A 20,522-nucleotide genomic window follows, 5' to 3' on the forward strand; every position below is an offset into this window, starting at 1 on the left:
AATGAATATTCAGGACTGATTTCCTTTAGGATGGATTGGTTGGCTCTCCTTGCAGTTTAAGGGACTCTCAAGAGTCTTCAACACCACAGTTCAAAAGCATCAATTCTTCAGCACTCAGCTTTCTTTACAGTCCAACTCTCACATCCATACATGACTACTGGAAAAACTATAGCTTTGACTAGATGGGCCTTTGTTCACAAAGTAATGCCTCTGCTTTTTAATATGCTGTCTAGGTTGGTCATAGCTTTTCTTCCAAGGAGCAAGCATCTTTTAATGTCATGGCTGCAGTCACCATCTGGAGTGATTCTTGAGCCCCCCAAAAATAAAGTCTCTCGCTGTTTCCCCATCTATTTCCCATGAAGTTATGGGACCAGATGCCATGATCTTAAGTTTTCTGAATGTTGAGTTTTAAGCCAACTTTTTCCCTCTCCTCTTTCATTTTCATCAAGAGGCTCTTTAGTTCTTCTCCACTTTCTGCCATAAGGGTGGTGTCATCTGCATATCTGAGGTTATTGATATTTCTCCCGGCAATCTTGATTTCAGCTTATGCTTCATCCCCAGCATTTCTCATGATGTACTCTGCATAGATGTTAAATAAGCAGGGTGACAATATAGGCCTTGACGTACTCCTTTCCCTATTTGGAACCAGTGTGCTGTTCCATGTTCAGTTCTAACTGTTGCTTCCTGACCTGCTCAAATTCTACTGTTAATATATGTGAATCTGGACATATTTCAGCTTATGTGAGCCTAATGGCTTTATTTATAAAACATAACTGTCATTTTTCCTTAAACTTTCCATATGAAGAAGGAAGAATATCAAGTAGGTATTAGGGAGGAGACAGAAAGTTTGAAAGATAAAAAGGCTTAGTATTAAATATATATAAACACAGCTTTAACAATTTTACTTTTGTGTTTTGTTAATCAAAATATAACCATGTGCAATATAGACAGTTAGCCAAAAGATAAAATAAAAACTCATGAATGGAAAAATCATGGCAAAAAGGAATGGTGTAGGACTTCCCTGGTAGCGCAGTGGATAGGAATGAATCTACCTGTCACTGTGGGGGACAGAGTTTGATCCAGGAAGATCTCACATGCCACGGAGTGACTGGGCCCACGTGCCACAACTACGAGCCTGCGCTCCAGAGACTGTGAGCCCCAACTACTGAGTCCACGAGCTACAACTACTGCAGCCAGTGCACTCTAGAGCCTATGCTCCATGACAAGAGAAACTATTGCAATGAGAAGCCCGAGAAAAACAACAAAGAGTAGCCCCAACTCGCTGCAACTTGAGAAAGCCTGCAACACAGCAATGAAGACCCAGTGCAGCCATTAATAAAAATATATAATTTTTTTAAGTACTTTAAAAGAAAAATAAAAGGAACAGTGTAAAGCTTATAATCCATTTAAATAAAGATTAAAGACTAAGGGAACTGTCGATATAGAAAAGAATGTTTTGTTAACCTCACTGAGGTAAAATAACATAATTAATAAAAATTCAGAGGGATAGAGAAGAGAGGCTGGAGCAAGTGTGTATGGGTTTACATAAACTTCCTTATTGGCTGCACATCATAGATACTATAAAAACTGAAATATGATTATAAATGATAATTCCAATCTATTATAGTTATTCAGATTTTTTAAACTTCAGACAGATTTATTAATAGATAGTATAGTAAAGAACTATTTATTTGAAATTCAGAAATTCCTCAGTTTTACCCAGGCTTCCTAAATGAGATTAAATACTGCATTTTTAAAGAAAGCATTTTTGATTCAATTTTTCTAAAATTATATAAACCTAGGCAGATGAAAAAAATATCTACAGTGATATTCACCAAATGATAATGATGGTTATTTCTGAGTGATATGATAGATACAGGATACTTTTTAAAAAATGTCCTTCTGTATAACTTTTTGTATTGATGGATTATAAAAATAATGGGTATGCATCATTTCACTCAAAGTTTTTTAATAAAAAACCCACATCCATTATGTATATGAGTTTGTTATACACAATATATATTCTAAAGGGTGTTCAAAATTTATAACCTTAAGTGTCCCCCTGTGCCTGGCAAAGTAATAAAGCCAGTCTTTCCTTCTCCTCCTAACAGAAAAACAAACAAACAAACAGAACCACACTGATGATGGGGGTCCAGCCCCAGAGACTTAAATTTAATTGATCGTGGTACAGTCTGGGAGTTTTCAAAGGTCCCCAGGTGACTTATGTACAGCCAAGGTTGAGAAGTACTGTATGCTAGCCTTTTTGACCTTTTCCAGCTTTCTCTGTATCCCTTGAGGCTTTTCCTCCAGTTCTTCATACTCACTTTATCCCCAGGGAATAAAAGAGATGATAAATGGATGACACATCCATAGTACCACTACACAGAATACACAAAATCTCTGTCCAAAGAGAACAAGGACATCTAGTATTCACACACCTAAGTTTTGCAGCACAGTCAAATCTAAGAATATAAAGCTTTTTGTGAGAACAAAGCAGACAGGCCCTTCCCATAATAACTTTAGGAGTCACATACTCCTGGGAACACTGAATGGTGATTAAAACCCAGTTGCATAGAATTCAGGTAGCTGAGAGGGCAGTGGAAATAGAATTAATTTCTAGTTTCAGACTAGAACAGACTTTTAAAAGGCTTTGTAGTCATTCTCCTACCTCTCTCTGCTGTTGGTTCAAATTATGTGAATTTCTCTGGCAGAGGGCAATCGTCTCTACCATGGTCTCTTCAACATCCTTCAATGAGGGATCCTCTTTGGTATCTAGAGTCAGAAAAATTGTTAACATCACTCAAGGGTATAATACTGATAATCTCAAAGCTTCTGTAAAAAATGAAACATTTTTTTCTCTGCATATTTTTAGGTTTAAATGATATAATCATATATAAGACCTGATACTGAGGTTTAGTAGATTAAAAAGCAGATAATCATTTGCAACAGCTTTCTATGTAAATGTGTGACATTCCTAGGACATAGAAAGCACATGATATTAATACTTAGCACTGTAATGTACTTTAGCTATGGAAAAATCCCCAATTATTTGTTTGTGGATTTGTTAGTAGAAATATCTTTTACAGGTCTCCCTCTATTTCTTTAATGTACATGTTTCTTCAAGATACTATTTCAGGCACTTTTCTCTTCATTTCTTTTTCAATAACTTCAGCTACTCTTCTGGTTTTACCTCTTATGTCCTTGCTGATAATCTTCAAATATACACCGCCAGCCCTTGTTCCTTTCATAATCTGCAGGCTGAATTCTCACCAGGCTCCAGTCACCCATTTCTACATGGGGATCCTGCAGTCTCTTTGAACTTTCGTATGTGCAAAACCTAGCCCAGTTCTCTCACTTCAAATATGCTCCAACCCCTTACATTTCCAAACTAACAGAACCATGACCTTTAAGTCAACCAGTTTATAAATCTTCATCATCTTTAATGTTTTCATCTATACATTCAAATAAATAGTTTATTTTGTTAATTCCATATCCATGCTCTCATATATCCACGGCTTTTACCTGATGGAGCCTTTCATCACCTTGTTTGCACTATAGCTTAATTTTTGACTTCCAAATCTCGGCTTCCTCATTCCCTTTTATATTGCCACTACAGTTCTCTTATGGTTTCCCTGGTGGCTCAGTGGTAAAGAATTCGCCTGCCAATGCAGGAGACATGGGTTTGACTGGAGATCAGGAAGAGCCCTCGGACAAAGAAATGGCAACCCACTCCAGTATTCTTGCCTGGGAAATCCCAGAGGAGGTTGCTGAAGAATCAGACATGACTGAGTGGCTAAACAACAGTAGTTCTCTTAAGCACAAGTCCAAACATGAGTCTCATACATCAAAAACTAACTTTTACCAATAGAGCGTCAATAAACCTCTGCTCCTAAGTAAGCACCGTGACCGTCCTGGGGCATCGTCCCACCAGATTATTTCCCAAGGTCACTGGTCAGGCACTTTCATGTTCATGTTCTCTTCAACCCAGAAGCGCCTTTCCTTGCTTCTGTCTGTCAAATTCCTACTCATTATTCCAGTCATGATTACTTCCAAGGTTGCATCTTCCACAAAAGAAACGCAGTTACAGATAGTTCCCCAATTGTGCACAAGCCTTTGTCACTCTCACTGCATCTCTACTACAGTATTTGACTCTACCTGCTTTGGAAGTGTTTTTTTTTTAACATATCTGTCTCCTTCAAGCGAGTTAGCTCTTTGGATGAGGACGATGTTTTAGCCATCTGTGTGTAACCCACAGGAACTAGCTCACTGTTGTGCAATTACCAAATCCTCCAAAATTCTTAAGCACACCGTCAAAACTGGAAGGCAGCTATGCTTACTACTACACCACCAATGCACACCGTCAAAATTGAATCTGACAGTAGATGGTAGTTATGAGACTATTACTGAGAAATTTATCCTCGTTGGAATTCAAAGAACTGGCTTCCCTAGACATATCACCTGCAAATCACTGTAGTGATTTAGGGAAACATTCTTATTTTTCCCATAATCTTTCATGTAGTATCTGCAAAAATTATTTTCATAACAGAAAATTGAAAAAGAAAAATACTATAAATGCAACCAATCTAGCAGTCAAATTGAACACTTACTGACAGCACAAAAACCGCAACTAAATGCTTAGTTGAACTACATAAAGACAAGTCAACTGTTTGTGGAAGTTCTAAGACTCTATGGGGAATTAGGGTAAAGGTGTTTAGAGGACTGTGTGGGCCAAGGAATTCAAGAAATGTGTTAGTGAGTTAAAAAGCTAAAACAATCTAAAGATCACCTATCCAGTGATTCTCTGAACTCTGGGAGGACTGTTTTGAAAATGTTAAGGAATAGGAAAATGAATAATCCAATTCAAAAGTGAGCAAAAGATCTGGACAGACATTTTGCCAGAGAAGATATAGAAAATGGGCAATTAAGTACAAGAAAAAAATGCTCAACATCACCAATCATTACACAAATGCAAATCAAAACCACAAGAGAGATGCTATCTCATACCCAATAGGGTGGCTACTACCAAGAAAACAGAAAATAACAAACGTTAGTTAATATGTGGAGAACTTGAAACTCTTGTGCATTGCTGGTGAGAGTGTAAAATGATATTGCCATTATGGAAAATGGCATGGTGTTTCCTCAAAAAATTAAAAACAGAACCACCATTTAGCTTAGCAATCCATATATCCAGCAATATATATCCAGAATAAGGGAAAGCAAGGACTCAAAGAGATGTCTGTATACTCATGTTCACAGCAGCACTGATCACAACAGTCAAAAGGGAGAGGCAATCCAAGCGCCCGTTGATAGATGAATGGGAAAACAAAAGCAGCACATACATAAAACAAGAGCATTATTCAGCCTTAGAAATGAGTGAACGTCTGCATGTGCTACAACATAGACAAATCTTGAAGACATTATGCTAAGTGTAATAAGCTAGACACAAAAGGACAATTACTACTTGATTCTACTTATATGAGATACCTAACCCAGAGTAATCAAATTCATCAAGTCAGAAAGCAGAATGGTGGTTACCAGGGGCTGAGTGGGGAGGAGGGAATAAGGAGTAACTGATGGGCACAGAATTTCAATTTGGCAAGGTGAAAAGGTTCTAGAGATGGATGCCGGTGATGACTGTACAACAGTGTGAATGTACTTATTGCCAATGAACTGTACACTTAAAAATGGCTAAAACAGTGAATTTTATGTGGCACTTACTTTACCACACTTTTACAAAACAAATAATTTTTTAGTATCAAGGAATATAATAAAAATTACATATCTATCTGTGACAGTCATTCAACATACTAAACTTCAAGTTTTACTGCTTTCTGCTAAAATCATGTAAGTTCAAAACAGAAACACTGGCTATTACTTACTAATTCGAAGCTCTGCTTTGTTGTTGTTCAGCACATTACAGTAATTTTTAAAATGTTAGTTATGTATCTCATTTATAATAACCAAAACATAAGAACAAAAGTATAGACAAAAATTAATTAATACCAGTGAAGAATATATCTAATTTTCTGTATAATGAAATGACATCTAGTACTGACAATTAGCATCACAAAAGCACAATGGTTTATATTACTTCCTATTATGAGCCTTGAAAACAAGTCAAAATTTGGATCAATGATAAACAGTAATATACAGATCAATGTAATTATTACTTAATAAATGTAGTTTTTCACTTAATACATTTTAAAACATGGGGTCCACAGAAAAAGAAATTGCAAATTACACTCAAGAACTTACTTTTATCTTGACGTATTATCTCTTGAAGTTTGCTTTGTAGTCTCTAGGAGGTAAAAGGAACATTTTATATTTCTAATCCACCAACACCTGAATTAACATATTTTAAAGGTAAAATCCAAGAAACAAGGTTTTTAAGAATGATCTCTGTCATTCAGAGGAGAACATCTGTGTATACAGAAAGCATAGCCAGTAGTACTGGAAGTGACCCAATATATCAAATATCACTTATCCTGCCCCACTTTTGCTTCTGTTGTACCACCACACAGTCATCATGGACACTCTTTAGGCACAGTAATGGGGATTAGGGTTAATCCATGCTTTGGAAGGGAATAAAATTCACACTCAATTATGAAAAAAAGGGATGGGTGCAAATAAAAAAGGACGTGACAAGTCTATCAAGACAGCATAGGGCACAGCCTTGGGTGTGACATCTTCTAGATACGCAGTTGTAGCATCCACTACTCCATTGAATTCTAGATCCTCAGACACTCTTAACTGATATTCCAAAGGCTTTTTAATATAGACTGAAGTTGACCTTAATGCATCCCTTCTACCCCAAATTTGCTTTCCTTGAGGTCTTTTATAGGCTAATGGTAAGCTAAAAATCAGAATCATTGTTAACTGCTCCCTCTCATTCACCCCATACCATATTCAAATGATCAATAAGTTCTTAAATCCACCTTCTCTTTTCACTTCACCAGAACCGTCACACCCACTCAAGCCCTCCTGATTCACTGCTGCAATAGCCTCGCAAGTGCTCTCTGCTTCCTCCTCCTCTGCATCCCACAGATCCTCCTACAGTCAACAGAGCAGTCTTTATGAAACAACATCACATCAGTTTCTTGTTTAAAAACCTTCAGTTCATCCTGGGTGAAAAGACAATCAGCCCTAATTCTTTAGCATGTCCTACAAAATCTTTCCAAATCTGGATCAAGTCTTTGTTTCCAGCCTGACCTGCCTATTTATACACTGATAGCTGAGCCCTAGTAAAGCTACTGGCTCATCTCCTAGCAGTTCGTATTCCTCTGTATTTTGCAAATGATCATCTTATTCCCTGAAAAGATCTCCCACTTCTCCATTTCCCATCTATGCCAAGAATACATTTACTTATCCTTTAAAATCGGGTTCATGGTATTATCAACAAATAAATTGCAAGGAAAATAAGAGATGAAAGAGTAACCTAGAGATTAAAAGGGGTTAAGAGCCTATACAAATTCTCTGTGGAATACTGTTCCTTGCCTGTTTCATAATTATATGGCTAGAAAAAAACTAGAAGCTAATGTGAACTATTTTTAAAATATAAATCAGATCAGATCAGTCGTTCAGTCATGTCCAACTCTTTGCGACCCCATGAATCACAGCACGCCAGGCCTCCCTGTCCATCACCAATTCCCGGAGTTCACTCAGACTCACATCCACAGAGTCAGTGATGCCATCCAGCCATCTCATCCTCTGTCGTCCCCTTCTTATCCCTAATCTATTCCTAGCTAGATGACAATGTTTAAAAAATGGATATATAATCATACACATCAGGATGGCTATTACCAAGAAAATAAAAAATAACAAGTGTTGGTGAAGAGAAATTGAAACTTCGGTGCACTGCTGGTGAGAATGTAAAATGGTAATAGTGGCTATAGAAAAATGGTATGGCAGTTCTTTAAAAATTAAAAATAGAACTGCCATTTGATTCAGCAATCCCAGTTCTGGTGTATATTCAGCAATCCCACTGAAAGCAAGGACTCAAGAAGATATTAGTATACCCATGTTTATAGCAGCATTATTCACAACAATCAAAATGTGGAAGCAACCCAAGTGTCCACTGTTGAATGAATGGAAAAACAAAATGTAGTATATATAATGGAATATTATTAAGCCTTAAAAGATGAATGAAATTCTGACATGTGCTACAATATGAATAAATCTTGAAGACATTATGCTAACTGTAATAAGCTAGACACAAAAAGACAAATACTATTTGATTCCTTTTATGTGAGGTACCTAGTGATCAAATTCCCAGAGTCTGAAGTAGAATGGTGGTTGCCAGGGGCTAGCAGGCAGGGAAGAATAACTGGTCTAGTGAGTTTGGGAAGCTGAAAAAGAGATGGATGTGGCGAGGCTACATACCAATGTGAATATACTTAATGCCACTGAAACGGTAAATTTTATAACAATTAAAAGAAATTTTTTACAGAACTGATATAACACCAACTGCTGTCGGAACGTAGAGCAATCAGAACTCTCATACATTATTGGTGGAACATAAAATGCTACAGCCATTGTGGAAAGAGGTCTGCTGCTGCTGCTGCTAAGTCGCTTCAGTCGTGCCCGACTCTGTGCAACCCCATAGACAGAAGCCCACCAGGCTCCCCCGTCCCTGGGATTCTCCAGGCAAGAACACTGGAGTGGTCTGCTAATTTCTTATAAAACTAAACCTCCACCTATCTTGTGAGGCACCAATTCCATTCCCCGGTATTGACCCCAGGGAAAGGAAAACATTTTTGCACAGAAGCAGTCATAGCAACTTTACTCATAATAACAAAACACTAGAGATAGCTCAGGTGTCAATCAACAGGAGAATGGATAAACTGTGATATAGTCATACAATCAGATGCTACTCAACAATAATAGGAACTGATACATGTAATAACAGAGATAAATCTTAAAAACATTATGCCAAATGGAAGAAGAATTATACAAGAGTATCTATGGGATGATTCCATTAGTATGAATGAACAAAAAAGGCAAAACTAATCCACAGAGAAAAAAATTCAAATTGTTCTCTCTGAGGGGACAGAATTGGGAACTGACTGTGAAGGAACTTTCTGGGCTGAAGGTAATGTTCTCTTATCTTGCTAGGCACTGGAGTTAAACAAGTGCATGCATTGTTATGATTCATTAAATGGTACATTCAAAACTGGAGGATTTTGTTGGATGTAAATTTTACCTTAAAAAAATACAAAGATAGATTGACTCAAGTTAAAGACATGCATGATAAAAATATCTAGGGATAAAATGTACTGCTGTCTGCAACTTACTCTGAAACATAAGAAACTGACTGATGAAAACTTACACAATGTTTTACGTCAATTTTGTCTCAAGAAAAAAAAATAAATTGATAAATGGATAGAGGGCTAGACAGAAATATGACAAAGCAAACAGAGTAACATGTTACCTTTAGCATTATTAAGAAGGCACCATGAATATCTCCTTTCTTTTCTAATAGATAAGCAGTGACTTCACAAAGTTGATACTTCTGGGTAATCTAGCAAAGAAAAAAAGATAAAGTTTTTGTTGAAAAACCTTGTTTGTGGAGTCAAAATATCCTATTAAGGATGAAAAAGTTCCATGATAATAAATAATGAATTCATATGCTAAACAGTATATTACTGATGCTCTACAGCATAACATGCAAATATTTGTCTTTCTAGTCTTAGAGTGGCCTATTTGGGACTACAAGTGAACCAAAGTCATTCATTCTCTTTTCACTTATTTAAAAAGTTGTTATGCACCTGAATTATGCATATCCACTGAACAAAAAGTAACATGTACACATAAATAGTAATAATATACACCAGAAATTGCTAAGTGTAATTATTCATAAAATATTTAGAACAAAAAGACAATGAAAACACTATAAATTAGCTTGTGGGATCTTAATAAAAATTAATAAACCAGGAGTTTCTAATAAGTTAAAAAAGAAATATCAGTTAAGCCAAGAAAAAAGAAAATAAATACAGAAAAGAATGTCATAAAAAGAAACAACAGTGAGATTTAAAAAAATCCTACGTTAGTCTTTAAACTTTCTCAGGAGTCAGAAAAAAGAAAGGCACAAATAACATATTAACAGGTGAAGAGATCAAAGAGGGAAGATGTAATCATCTTAATAAATGCAGAACAAGTAATACGATGCAGCACCCGTTTCTGACAAAAATAAAAACAATACAAAACACTGTAACCCAAACTGGTAACTGAACTTTCTTAGTTTAATAAAAATCATCTATTAGAATCCTAAAATAAACACCATATTTAATATAAAATGTCAGACACATCCCCTTTTATTATTTATCTTTTTTAGTTCTACCAGTTTATTGCTACCAACCCATCTCCCTCCATCCTCATGCACACATGCTCAGTCATGAAACCCCATGGACTGCAGCCCGCCAGGCTTCTCTGCCCATGGACTTTTCCAGGCAAGAATACTGGAGTGGGTTGCCATTTCCTTCTCCAACTTTTTAAATCAGAAATAAGGAGAGAATGCATATTTTCACTGCTTCTGCTCGGTAATATCCCAGAGTTCCCAGACATCTGATGAGGGAATGAAAAAAAATACAAGATTGGAAAACAATGCACAAAAATTAACAGCACATACCAGCAATAATCGATCTTTTAAAAGTCATTTCAAAAAATTTCCTTTTAGAAATTTCATTTCCAATAAGCCCAAGTGGCCATGGAGGGAGTGGAGCCACCTCATGCCACGGCCCTGCATCTAGCCAGAGCGGAGAGCCACTGCAGGGATTAGCGTGCATGCCTGTACCTGGGAGGGAGCAGCAGCTGCCTGGACTTTGACCCTTTCTCCAGCCGTGTCAGTGTCTGTCACTGCCTGCACACAATTAAGTGCAAGCATCAGGAAAGACGGGAACCAGCCCAGGCCCTCAGCCTGCCTCTAACTAGGGAGGAGACTGCCATGGCTGATGCAACTGCACAGAGGTAAAAATGGATCCAGCTTATTAGTGTGGCTTCAGCCACTCTGGCCCTGACCCTGCCTCTACCCAATGTGTGCACACCAGGAAAAAAAGGGGCACAAATTGGATTTCCCTAGTAGTCCAGTGGTTAAGAATCCATCAGCCAATGCAGGGGACACAGATTGAATCCCTGGTCTGGAAAGATCCCACATGCTGCAAATCAACTAAGCCAGTGTGCCACAGCTAACTAATCCTGTGCTCTTCAGCCCACGAGCAGCAACTTCTGATCCTGTGTGCTACACCTACTAAAACCTGGGGACCTAGAGCTCGTGCTCTACAAGAAGAGAAGCCACTGCAATGAGAAGCTCATGTACCACAAGGAAGAACAGCCACAAGAGTAGCTTCTGCTCACTGCAACTCAAGAAAGCTCACACATAGCAATGAAGACTGAGCACAGCGTAAGTAAATAACAATTGCTAATTAAAAAAAAAAAAAAAAGGTGGAACAATCTTAGAAGTGCAGTCCCAAGCCCTCAGGTCCCAGCCATACCCCGAACCATGGCGAATATCACCATCACACTGGGAAGAAACCCTGCTCCAGACCCTCAGGCCTTGGCATCACCCCTGACAGGGCAGTGACTCTAGCCCTGCAAGCCAGCAATACAGAGCTTGATAGCACAGAACAGGGAAGGACGCAGCCTACGCTCACTTTAAATTTAGCTCTTCCACCGATGCCACTGGGGACAAGCAGACTTCATAGGGATGCTCCCACATATGGACATGCCTTCAAGACTGGGAACTGTTTCACATAATCTCACAGAGAAAAACAGAGAACATCAAACAAGATATAAAAAAGAGGAATGTGTTTCAGATGAAAGAGAAAAATTCATTAAGGGGATGGGAAACAAAAAGTGATAAATAATTTACCTGAAAAGAGTTCAAAGCATTACTAATAAAATGCTATCTGAACATGGGAAAATAAGATGAACACAGTGATAACTGAAACAAAAAGAAAATAGAAAAGAGGATTATCAAAGCTGAAGAATACAAGAAGAATTTAAAATACAGAAGAAGGAGTTAACAGCAGAATGAAAAACAAGTTAAAACCGACACCAATAATATACAAAGAGCCATAACAGACTACTACAAACAACTATATACAAATAAAATGGACAACCTAGAAGGAACGGACAAATTCTTAGAAAGATATAACCTTTTAAGACTGAAAGAGAAAGAAAGAGATAATATGAACAGACTAACCACAAGTACCGAAACCAAAATTACAATTTAAAAACTCCCAACAAACTGAAGTCCAGGTACCGACTGCTCCACTGGTGAATTCTATCAAGCATTTCAGTTCAGTTGCTTAGTCATGTCTGACTCTTTGCGACCGCATGGACTGCAGCACACCAGGCTTCCGTGTCCATCACTAGCATCAGGACCTTACTCAAAGTCACGTCCATCGAGTCAGTGATGCCATCCAACCATCTCATCCTCTGTCGTCCCCTTCTCCTCCCACCTTCAATCTTTCCCAGCATCAGGGTCTTTTCCAATGAGTCAGTTCTTCGCATCAGGTGGCCAAAGGATTGGAATTTCAGCATCAGTGCTTCCAATGAATATTCAGGACTACTTCCTTTAGGATGGACTGGCTGGATCTCCTTGCAGTCCAAGGGACTCTCAAAAGTCTTCTCCAACACCACAGTTCAAAAGCATCAATTCTTCAGCATTCAGCTTTCTTTATAGTCCAACTCTCACATCCATATATGACTATTGGAAAAACCATAGTTTTGACTAGATAGACCTTTGTTGGCAAAGTAATGTCTCTGTTTTAATATGCTGTCTAGGTTGGTCATTGCTTTTCTTCCAAGGAGAAAGCGTCTTTTAATTTTATGACTGCAATCACCAAATGCAGTGATTTTGGAGCCCAAGAAAATAAAGTCTCTCACTGCTTCCATTGTTTCCCTTCTATTTGCCATGAAGTGATGGGACCAGATGCCATGATCTTTGTTTTCTGAATGTTGAGTTTTAAGCCAACTTTTTCATGCTCCTCTTCCACTTTCATCAAGAGGCTCTTTAGTTCTTCTTCACTTTCTGCCATAAGGGTGGTGTCATCTGCATATCTGAGGTTATTGATATTTCTCCCGGCAATCTTGATTCCAGCTTGTGCTTTATCCAGTCTGACATTTCGCGTGATGTACTCTGCATATAAGTTACATAAGCAGGGTGATAATATACAGCCTTGACATACTGCTTTTCCTATTTGGAACCAGTCTGTTGTTCCATGTCCAGTTCTAACTGTTGCTTCCTGACCTGCATACAAATTTCTCAGGAGGCAGGTCAGGTGGTCTGGTATTCCCATCTCTTGAAGAATTTTCCACAGTTTGTTGTGATCCACACAGTCAAAGTCTTTGGCATAGGCAATTAATCAGAAGTAGATGTTTTTCTGGAACTCTCTTGCTCTTTTAGAGAAGAGTTAATACCTATCCTTCTGTTTTTTTTTTTTTTAACTCTTCCAAAATATTGTGGAGGAAGGAACACTGCCAAGTTCATATTATTAGGCCACTATCACTCTGATACCAAAACCAGACGAAGGCACTACCAAAAAAAATTTACAAGCCAATATCACTGATGAATATAGCCACAAAAACACTCAAGAAAATACTAGTAAACTGAAACCAACAATGCATTAAAGGATCATACCATGATTAAGTGGGATTTATTCCAGAGAGGCAAGGATTCTTTAGCATCCATAAATCAATCCACATGATACACTATGTTAACAAACTGAAGAATAAAAACTGTATGTTCATCTCAACAGATGCAGAAAAGCTTTTGACAAAATTCAAAACCCATTTACGATAAAAAAAAAAAAAAACTCTCCATAAAGTGGGCATAGAGGGAACTTATCTCAACAAGATAAAGACCATATATGACAAGTCCATGAGCTTCCCTGGTGGCCCAGATGGTAAAGAATCTGCCTGCAATGTAGGAGACTGGGGTTTGATCCCTGGGTCAGGAAGATCCCCTGGAGAAGGGAATAGCTACCCATTCCAGTATTCTTACCTGAAGAATTCTATGGACAAAGGAGACTGGAGGACTACAGTCCATGGGGTTGCAAAGAGTCGGACACGAGGTTGCAAAGAGTTGGACATGACTGAGCAACCAACACTTTTTTCTTTTCATGACAAGCAAACAATATTCTCAATGGTGAAAAACTGAAACCATTTCCTCTAAAATCAGGAACAAGAAAAGGGTGTCTACTCTGGTCACTATTATTCAACACAGTCTTTGAAGTCTTAGCCATGGCAATCAGAGAAGAAAAGGAAATAAAAAGAAATTCAAATTGAAAAAGAAGAAGTAAAACTGTCACTGCTTGCAGATGGTATGATACTATGCATAGAAAATCCTAAAGATGCCTTTAGCTGCCTTTAGTCTTTTAGGATCAGAAAACTACTAGAGCTAATCAATGAATCTGGTAAAGTTGCAGGATACAAAATAAATGCACAGAAATCTCTTGCATTCTTATACACTAACAATGAAAGATCACAAAGAGAAATTAAGGAAACAATCCCATTTACCTTTGCGACAAAAAGAATAAAATACCTAAGAATAAACCTACCTAAAGAGGCAGAAGACCTATACTCAGAAAACTATAAGATACTGATGAAGGAAATCAAAGATGACACAAACAGATGGAGTGATATACCATGTTCCTGTATTAGAAGAATATTGTGAAAATGGCTATACTACCCAAAGCAATCTGTAGATTCAACACAATCCCTATCAAATTACCACTGACATTTTCCACAGAATTAGAAGCAAAAATTTTATGATTTATATGGAAACACAAAAGACCTCAAATAGCCAAACCAATCTTAAGAAAAAAGGAGCTGGAAGAATCAGGTTCCCTGACTCAACGCATATTACAAAGCTACAGTTATTAAGACAGTATGGCCCTAGCACAAAAACAGAAATACAAATCAAAGGAACAGGACAGAAAACCCAGAGATAAACCCACACACATATGGTCACCCAATCTATGACAAAGGAGGCAAGAATACACAATGCAGAATAGACAGTCTCTTCAATAAGCAGTGCTGGGTGCTCGCTTCGGCAGCACATATACTAAAATTGGAATGATACAGAGAAGATTAGAATGGCCCCTGCGCAAGGATGACACGCAAATTCGTGAAGCGTTCCATATTTTTGTATTACTCAGCCATTAAAAAGAATTCATTTGAATCAGTTCTAATGAGATGGATGAAACTGGAGCCTATTATACAGTGAAGTAAGCCAGAAAGAAAAACACCAATACAGTATACTAACACATATATATGGAATTTAGAAGGATGGTAACAATAACCCTGTATATGAGACAGCAAAAGAGACACTGATGTATAGAACAGTCTTATGGACTCTGTGGGAAAGGGAGAGGGTGGGAAGATTTGGGAGAATGGCATTGAAACATGTATATTATCATGTATGAAATGAGTCACCAGTCCAGGTTCGATGCACAATACTGGATGCTTGGGGCTGGTGCACTGGGACGACCCAGAGGGAGGGTATGGGGAGGGAGGAGGGAGGAGGGTTCAGGATGGGGAACACATGTACACCTGTGGCGGATTCATTTCAATATGTGGCAAAACCAATACAATATTGTAAAGTTTAAACATAAAATAAAATTAAAAAAAAAAATAAGCAGTGCTGGGAAAACTGGACAGCTACACGTAAAATAACAAAATTAGAATATTCTCTAACACCATACACAAAAATAAACTCAAAATGGATTAAAGACCTAAGCTGCTGTGCCACAACTATTGAGCCTGTGCTCTACAGCCCAAGAACCACAACTACTGAGCCCATGTATCACAACCACTGAAGCCTGGGTGCTCTGGAGTCCATGCTCCTCAACAGGAGAAGCCTCCACAATCAGAGGCCTACGCACCACTGGAGAGCAGACTCCACTCACCGTAACTAGAGAAAAGCCTGTGCAGCAATGAAGACCTATCACAGCCAAAAACAGCCACATGGACCATTAACCATGTACATGGAAAAAATATATATATATAAATTCCTCTCTCGATCAGTTTACAAAAATAAATTCCAGATGTATTAAATGCCTAAATGAAAAAAGTCTCAAACTACAAAACTCATATAAGAGGATATCCTTTATGCCATTAAAGTAGGAAATAAAGGTCACACACACAAAATTTTGACACTAAAGGAAAAGACCGATAAATTAAAATAGAAGTCACTAAAAACATGTTAAAAGACATGCAGTAACAGACTGAAAGAGGGCATCTCCGACACACAGAATCAGTAAAGAACTAGAGATCCAGAAATTAGAAAGAACTTCTAGAAATCAGTAAGAAAGGGTAAAATCTTAATATGAAATTGGACAAATGATATGAATACACAATTCAGAGAAAAGAAAATCCAAAGTGTCACTAAACATATGGAAAGATATGCAACGTCATGAGTAAGCAATGTAATAATCATACTGGCAAAAATTAGGAAGTCTAAAATACTCGAAATCAGCAAGGACATAAAAAAATAGCACATTTTAAACACTAATGATGAGAATGGAAACAAGGAAGAAATTAACTTGGCAATATGAGTAGAATTAAGCTACTCTATTGTCTAAAGAATTCCACTTTCACACATATTACTTAGAGAAATCTCAGATGGGTACGTAGAAGATATGTACAAAGATGTCCAGAGTGGCATTGTTTATAATGGTAAAAAACTGGCAACACTCTGATAGGAAATATATAAACTGTGGCATGGTCATTCAATGGACATTAAAATGAAAGAACTACTCTGACAATACAAAACTTTTACTGTTTAGTTTGAGGCTTTTTTTTTAAAAACAAAATTTCTGATCAACTGTTCACGACAACTGAAGTGTTATTTGTTAAAATATTTATTCCTTTGCATGACATGCTAGATTCCCATGGGATATAGCTGATCCATTGTAAATTGTAAATATTACCTAATTTTACATAAATGGTGTCATAATAAACTATCTTTGCATCACAAAAAGAAAATGAAAGAACTACAGCTACATGCATTAAAACTGATAGACAAAAAATTAACAAAAAGCAATTTGCAATAGGATTATTATGTATGATGCTGTTAATACAAAATTTAAAAGCATACAAAACTGTAACTTGTGTTTTATAGGTAAATTCAATTCATATATAGGAAAAATTTTTTTAAAAGGATGGGAAGAAGAAACTTCCAATCTTCAGGCTGGTGGAAACCTCAGGGGAGACATGATAGATAAAGGATGACTTTCTCCTATTTCTAAAACAAACAACAAAGATCTGAAGCCAGTATGGCAAAATATTAATATCTAAAGAGTTGGGTTCATGGGCACATATGTATTTGATATTTTGCACACTTCTGTATATTTTTAAATATTTCATAATTTAGAACAATTTAATCATGCTGTATCATCAAAAAAGCAAGAGAGTTCCAGAAAAACATATATTTCTGCTTTATTGACTATGCCAAAGCCTTTGACTGTGTGGATCACAATAAACTGGAAAATTCTTCAAGAGATGGGAATACCAGACCACCTGACCTGCCTCTTGAGAAACCTGTATGCAGGTCAGGAAGCAACAGTTAGAACTGAACATGGAACAACAGACTGGTTCCAAATAGGAAAAGGAGTACATCAAGGCTGTATATCATCACCCTGCTTATTTAACTTATATGCAGAGTACATCATGCGAAACGCTGGGCTGAAAGAAGCACAAGCTGGAATTAATATTGCTGGGAGAAGTATCAATAACCTCAGATATGCAGATGGCACCACCCTTATGGCAGAAAGTGAAGAAGAACTAAAGATCCTCTTGATGAAAGTGAAAGAGGAGAGTGAAAAAGTTGGCTTAAAGCTCAACATTCAGAAAACGAAGATCATGGCATCTGGTCCCATCACTTCATGGGAAATAGATGGGGAAACAGTGGAAACAGTGGCTGACTTTATTTTTCTGGGCTCCAAAATCACTGCAGATGGTGACTGCAGCCATGAAATTAAAAGACATTTACTCCTTGGAAGGAAAGTTATGACCAACCTAGACAGAATATTAAAAAGTAGAGACATTACTTTGCCAACAAAGGTTGGCATAGTCAACCAAAACATAGTCAAGGCTATGGTTTTTCCAGTGGTCATGTATGGATGTGAGAGTTGGACTATAAAGAAAGCTGAGCGCCGAAGAATTGATGCTTTTGAATTGTGGTGTTGGAGAAGACTCTTGAGAGTCCCTTGAACTGCAAGGAGATCCAACCAGTCCATCCTAAAGGAGACCAGTCCTGGGTGTTCATTGGTAGGACTGTTTTTGAAGCTGAAATTCCAATAATTTGGCCACCTGATGCGAAGAGCTGACTCATTTAAAAAGACCCTGATGCTGGGAAAGATTGAGGGCAGGAGGAGAAGGGGACGACAGATGATGAGATGGTTGGATGGCATCACTGACTCAATGGACATGGGTTTGGGTGGACTCTGGGAGTTGGTGATGGATAGGGAGGCCTGGCGTGCTGTGGTTCATGAGGTCACAAAGAGTCGGACACAACTGAGCAGCTGAACTGAACTGAACTGAATCATGTGGGGCGTTTAGGAGTGGATGCAGAAAATACAGGTTACTGTTTCACCAGTATTGATGACAAAGACATAATGGCAGCTTAAAATCAACTTTAAATAGGGAACATACTAGCCTCTTAGGGTAGATTAGAACATGTGCGTATATATACATATGCACATATGTGCATACACACACACATTTCCATTTGGAAATGGAAGAAAACAAGGAAGGAGAATCAAGGCAATGACTGTGCTAACTGCCATTTAACCTCATAAGTCTCACGACACTATCACAAGACTATCTAAACCATCAGTGTCTGCAAGTAAGAGTTTGGTTTTTCACTTTTAATATTTTTACTGTATTCCTTTTTCTGTGTTTGTCCTGTTGGCTAAAATGCCTGTGAAACTTGATTAATAACCATTATTGGCATGTGCTGTTTCTGACTTCACCAGAGTGAACAGAGAGGCAATTTATCACAGCAAGGAAAAGCATGCACCATGGAGTCAAATGAAGTGGGTTCATTCTTCGATGCTAGCACATACTGGGCATAAACTCAGGCAACTGATTTAACATATGCATCTCCCTGTGCTCATCTGTAAAACAGTGAATGATAAACGTTGACTCTTTCCTTCTCTACAGCATTGGTCTTACCTGAATAGTTTCTTCTAGGCGGTAGCACTCAAGGACTTGCAGCGTCTCAATAACGTGGTTTGGGCTGAACTGACACAAGAGCTCAATGAACTGCTCTATTATACAGGGAGATATCTGCAGCGATTCTTGATTTACATGAATACCTTCCCTGAAAACAGAAAAGGCAAGAGAGTAGCATTATTTAATCATATCTGTAATTAAGGCTACAGGTAAAAAGCATGCTAAGTTTCCCAGGTGGCTCAGTGGTGAAGAATCCACCTACCAATGTAGGATATGCAAGTTTGATCCCTGGGTGGGGAAGATTCCGTGGAGAAGGAAATGCAATCCCCTCCAGTATTCTTGCCTGTGAAATACCATGGACAGAGGAGCCTGATGGTCTACAAAGAATTGGACACAACTCAGCGACTGAACAACACAAAATGTTACCTTAAAACCAAGACTACCTTTTGGTCGGGTAAAATTGTGAATTAAAAGTCTTAATGTTACTTAGGTTATTAAGGTGAATTATATATGATAGAGACATTCTAAATCACAATGCTTCTCAATTTACCTTGAATAATTATGGAAATGAGATTCAGTGCGGGCTCCTCTAAATCACATATAAAGTTCTATTATTGCTCAAAAAAACCCAAAGATAACTCAGTTTAGTTTGAATAATTTGATCCGTGAATGACTATATACAATAAGCCATCTTCCAGTCTCAACAACTGTCCCTACTCTACTTCCCTTATAGTACCAATCACATCATGTTGTAATCACTTCTTTAATTATCCATCTTCCCTAAAAGACTATAAATTCTGTGAGGGCAGCCACCAGGTATCTTCTCACTAATGAATTCTCAAAGCCTGCAACAGCATCTTGTACAATGCAGCAACAGCTAATTATTTGGCTGTTGTGAAAACAAGCAAGTGGATGAAGAGTAAGATATATTAAATTTATGGTTCATTTGCCTGGAATGTCAGCCATTCACAAAGTCTGCTATTTATAATGCCTACACAAAAGCTGTGGAGGTCGAGGATTAGTTTTATCATGGTGGAGACTACTGGAAATATTTAGAAAAATCAACTGCTGCTCATTGGAAATCTAAGAATCATTTTCTCTCTACCCTCAAAATAAGTCAGTTTTTCTGGGAGTCTATCTTCTCTTCAGAATTCCTCAACCAAAGCTCTGTATATAAAGAATTGGAACAGGGTTAAGAAGATACAAAAATGACTGCTTGGAAAACTAACCTTCTAAAGAAAGGTTAACAGTCTGAATAAACCAATCTCTAGAAATGAAATAGAATCTGTAATTAAAAAAAAAAAAAATCCCTACCAAAAAAAAAGGTCCAGGACCAGATGGCTTCTTAG

The 20,522-nt window shown here is 37.7% G+C and overlaps 1 protein-coding gene and 1 non-coding gene across 9 annotated transcripts in view; one reads left to right on the forward strand and one right to left on the reverse strand.

Moving 5' to 3' along the window:
* VPS8 (VPS8, CORVET complex subunit) overlaps positions 1–20,522 on the reverse strand; it is a 295,955-nt gene that overhangs the window by 92,595 nt on the left and 182,838 nt on the right. For all 8 annotated transcript variants that reach the window (XM_027539052.1, XM_027539061.1, XM_027539070.1 and 5 more), the window contains 4 exons: positions 19,174–19,321; positions 9,428–9,517; positions 6,256–6,298; positions 2,669–2,772 (listed from right to left, as the gene is read on the reverse strand). In XM_027539052.1, coding sequence (XP_027394853.1) covers positions 2,669–2,772; positions 6,256–6,298; positions 9,428–9,517; positions 19,174–19,321 — 385 coding nt within the window. The remainder of the gene's footprint in view (positions 1–2,668; positions 2,773–6,255; positions 6,299–9,427; positions 9,518–19,173; positions 19,322–20,522) is intronic.
* LOC113899810 lies at positions 15,038–15,144 on the forward strand. The gene has a single exon (XR_003512995.1). It is a non-coding gene; the product is annotated as a U6 spliceosomal RNA (small nuclear RNA).

Source organism: Bos indicus x Bos taurus, chromosome 1 (genome assembly GCF_003369695.1).
Source record: "Bos indicus x Bos taurus breed Angus x Brahman F1 hybrid chromosome 1, Bos_hybrid_MaternalHap_v2.0, whole genome shotgun sequence".
NCBI classification, from domain to species: domain Eukaryota; kingdom Metazoa; phylum Chordata; class Mammalia; order Artiodactyla; family Bovidae; genus Bos; species Bos indicus x Bos taurus.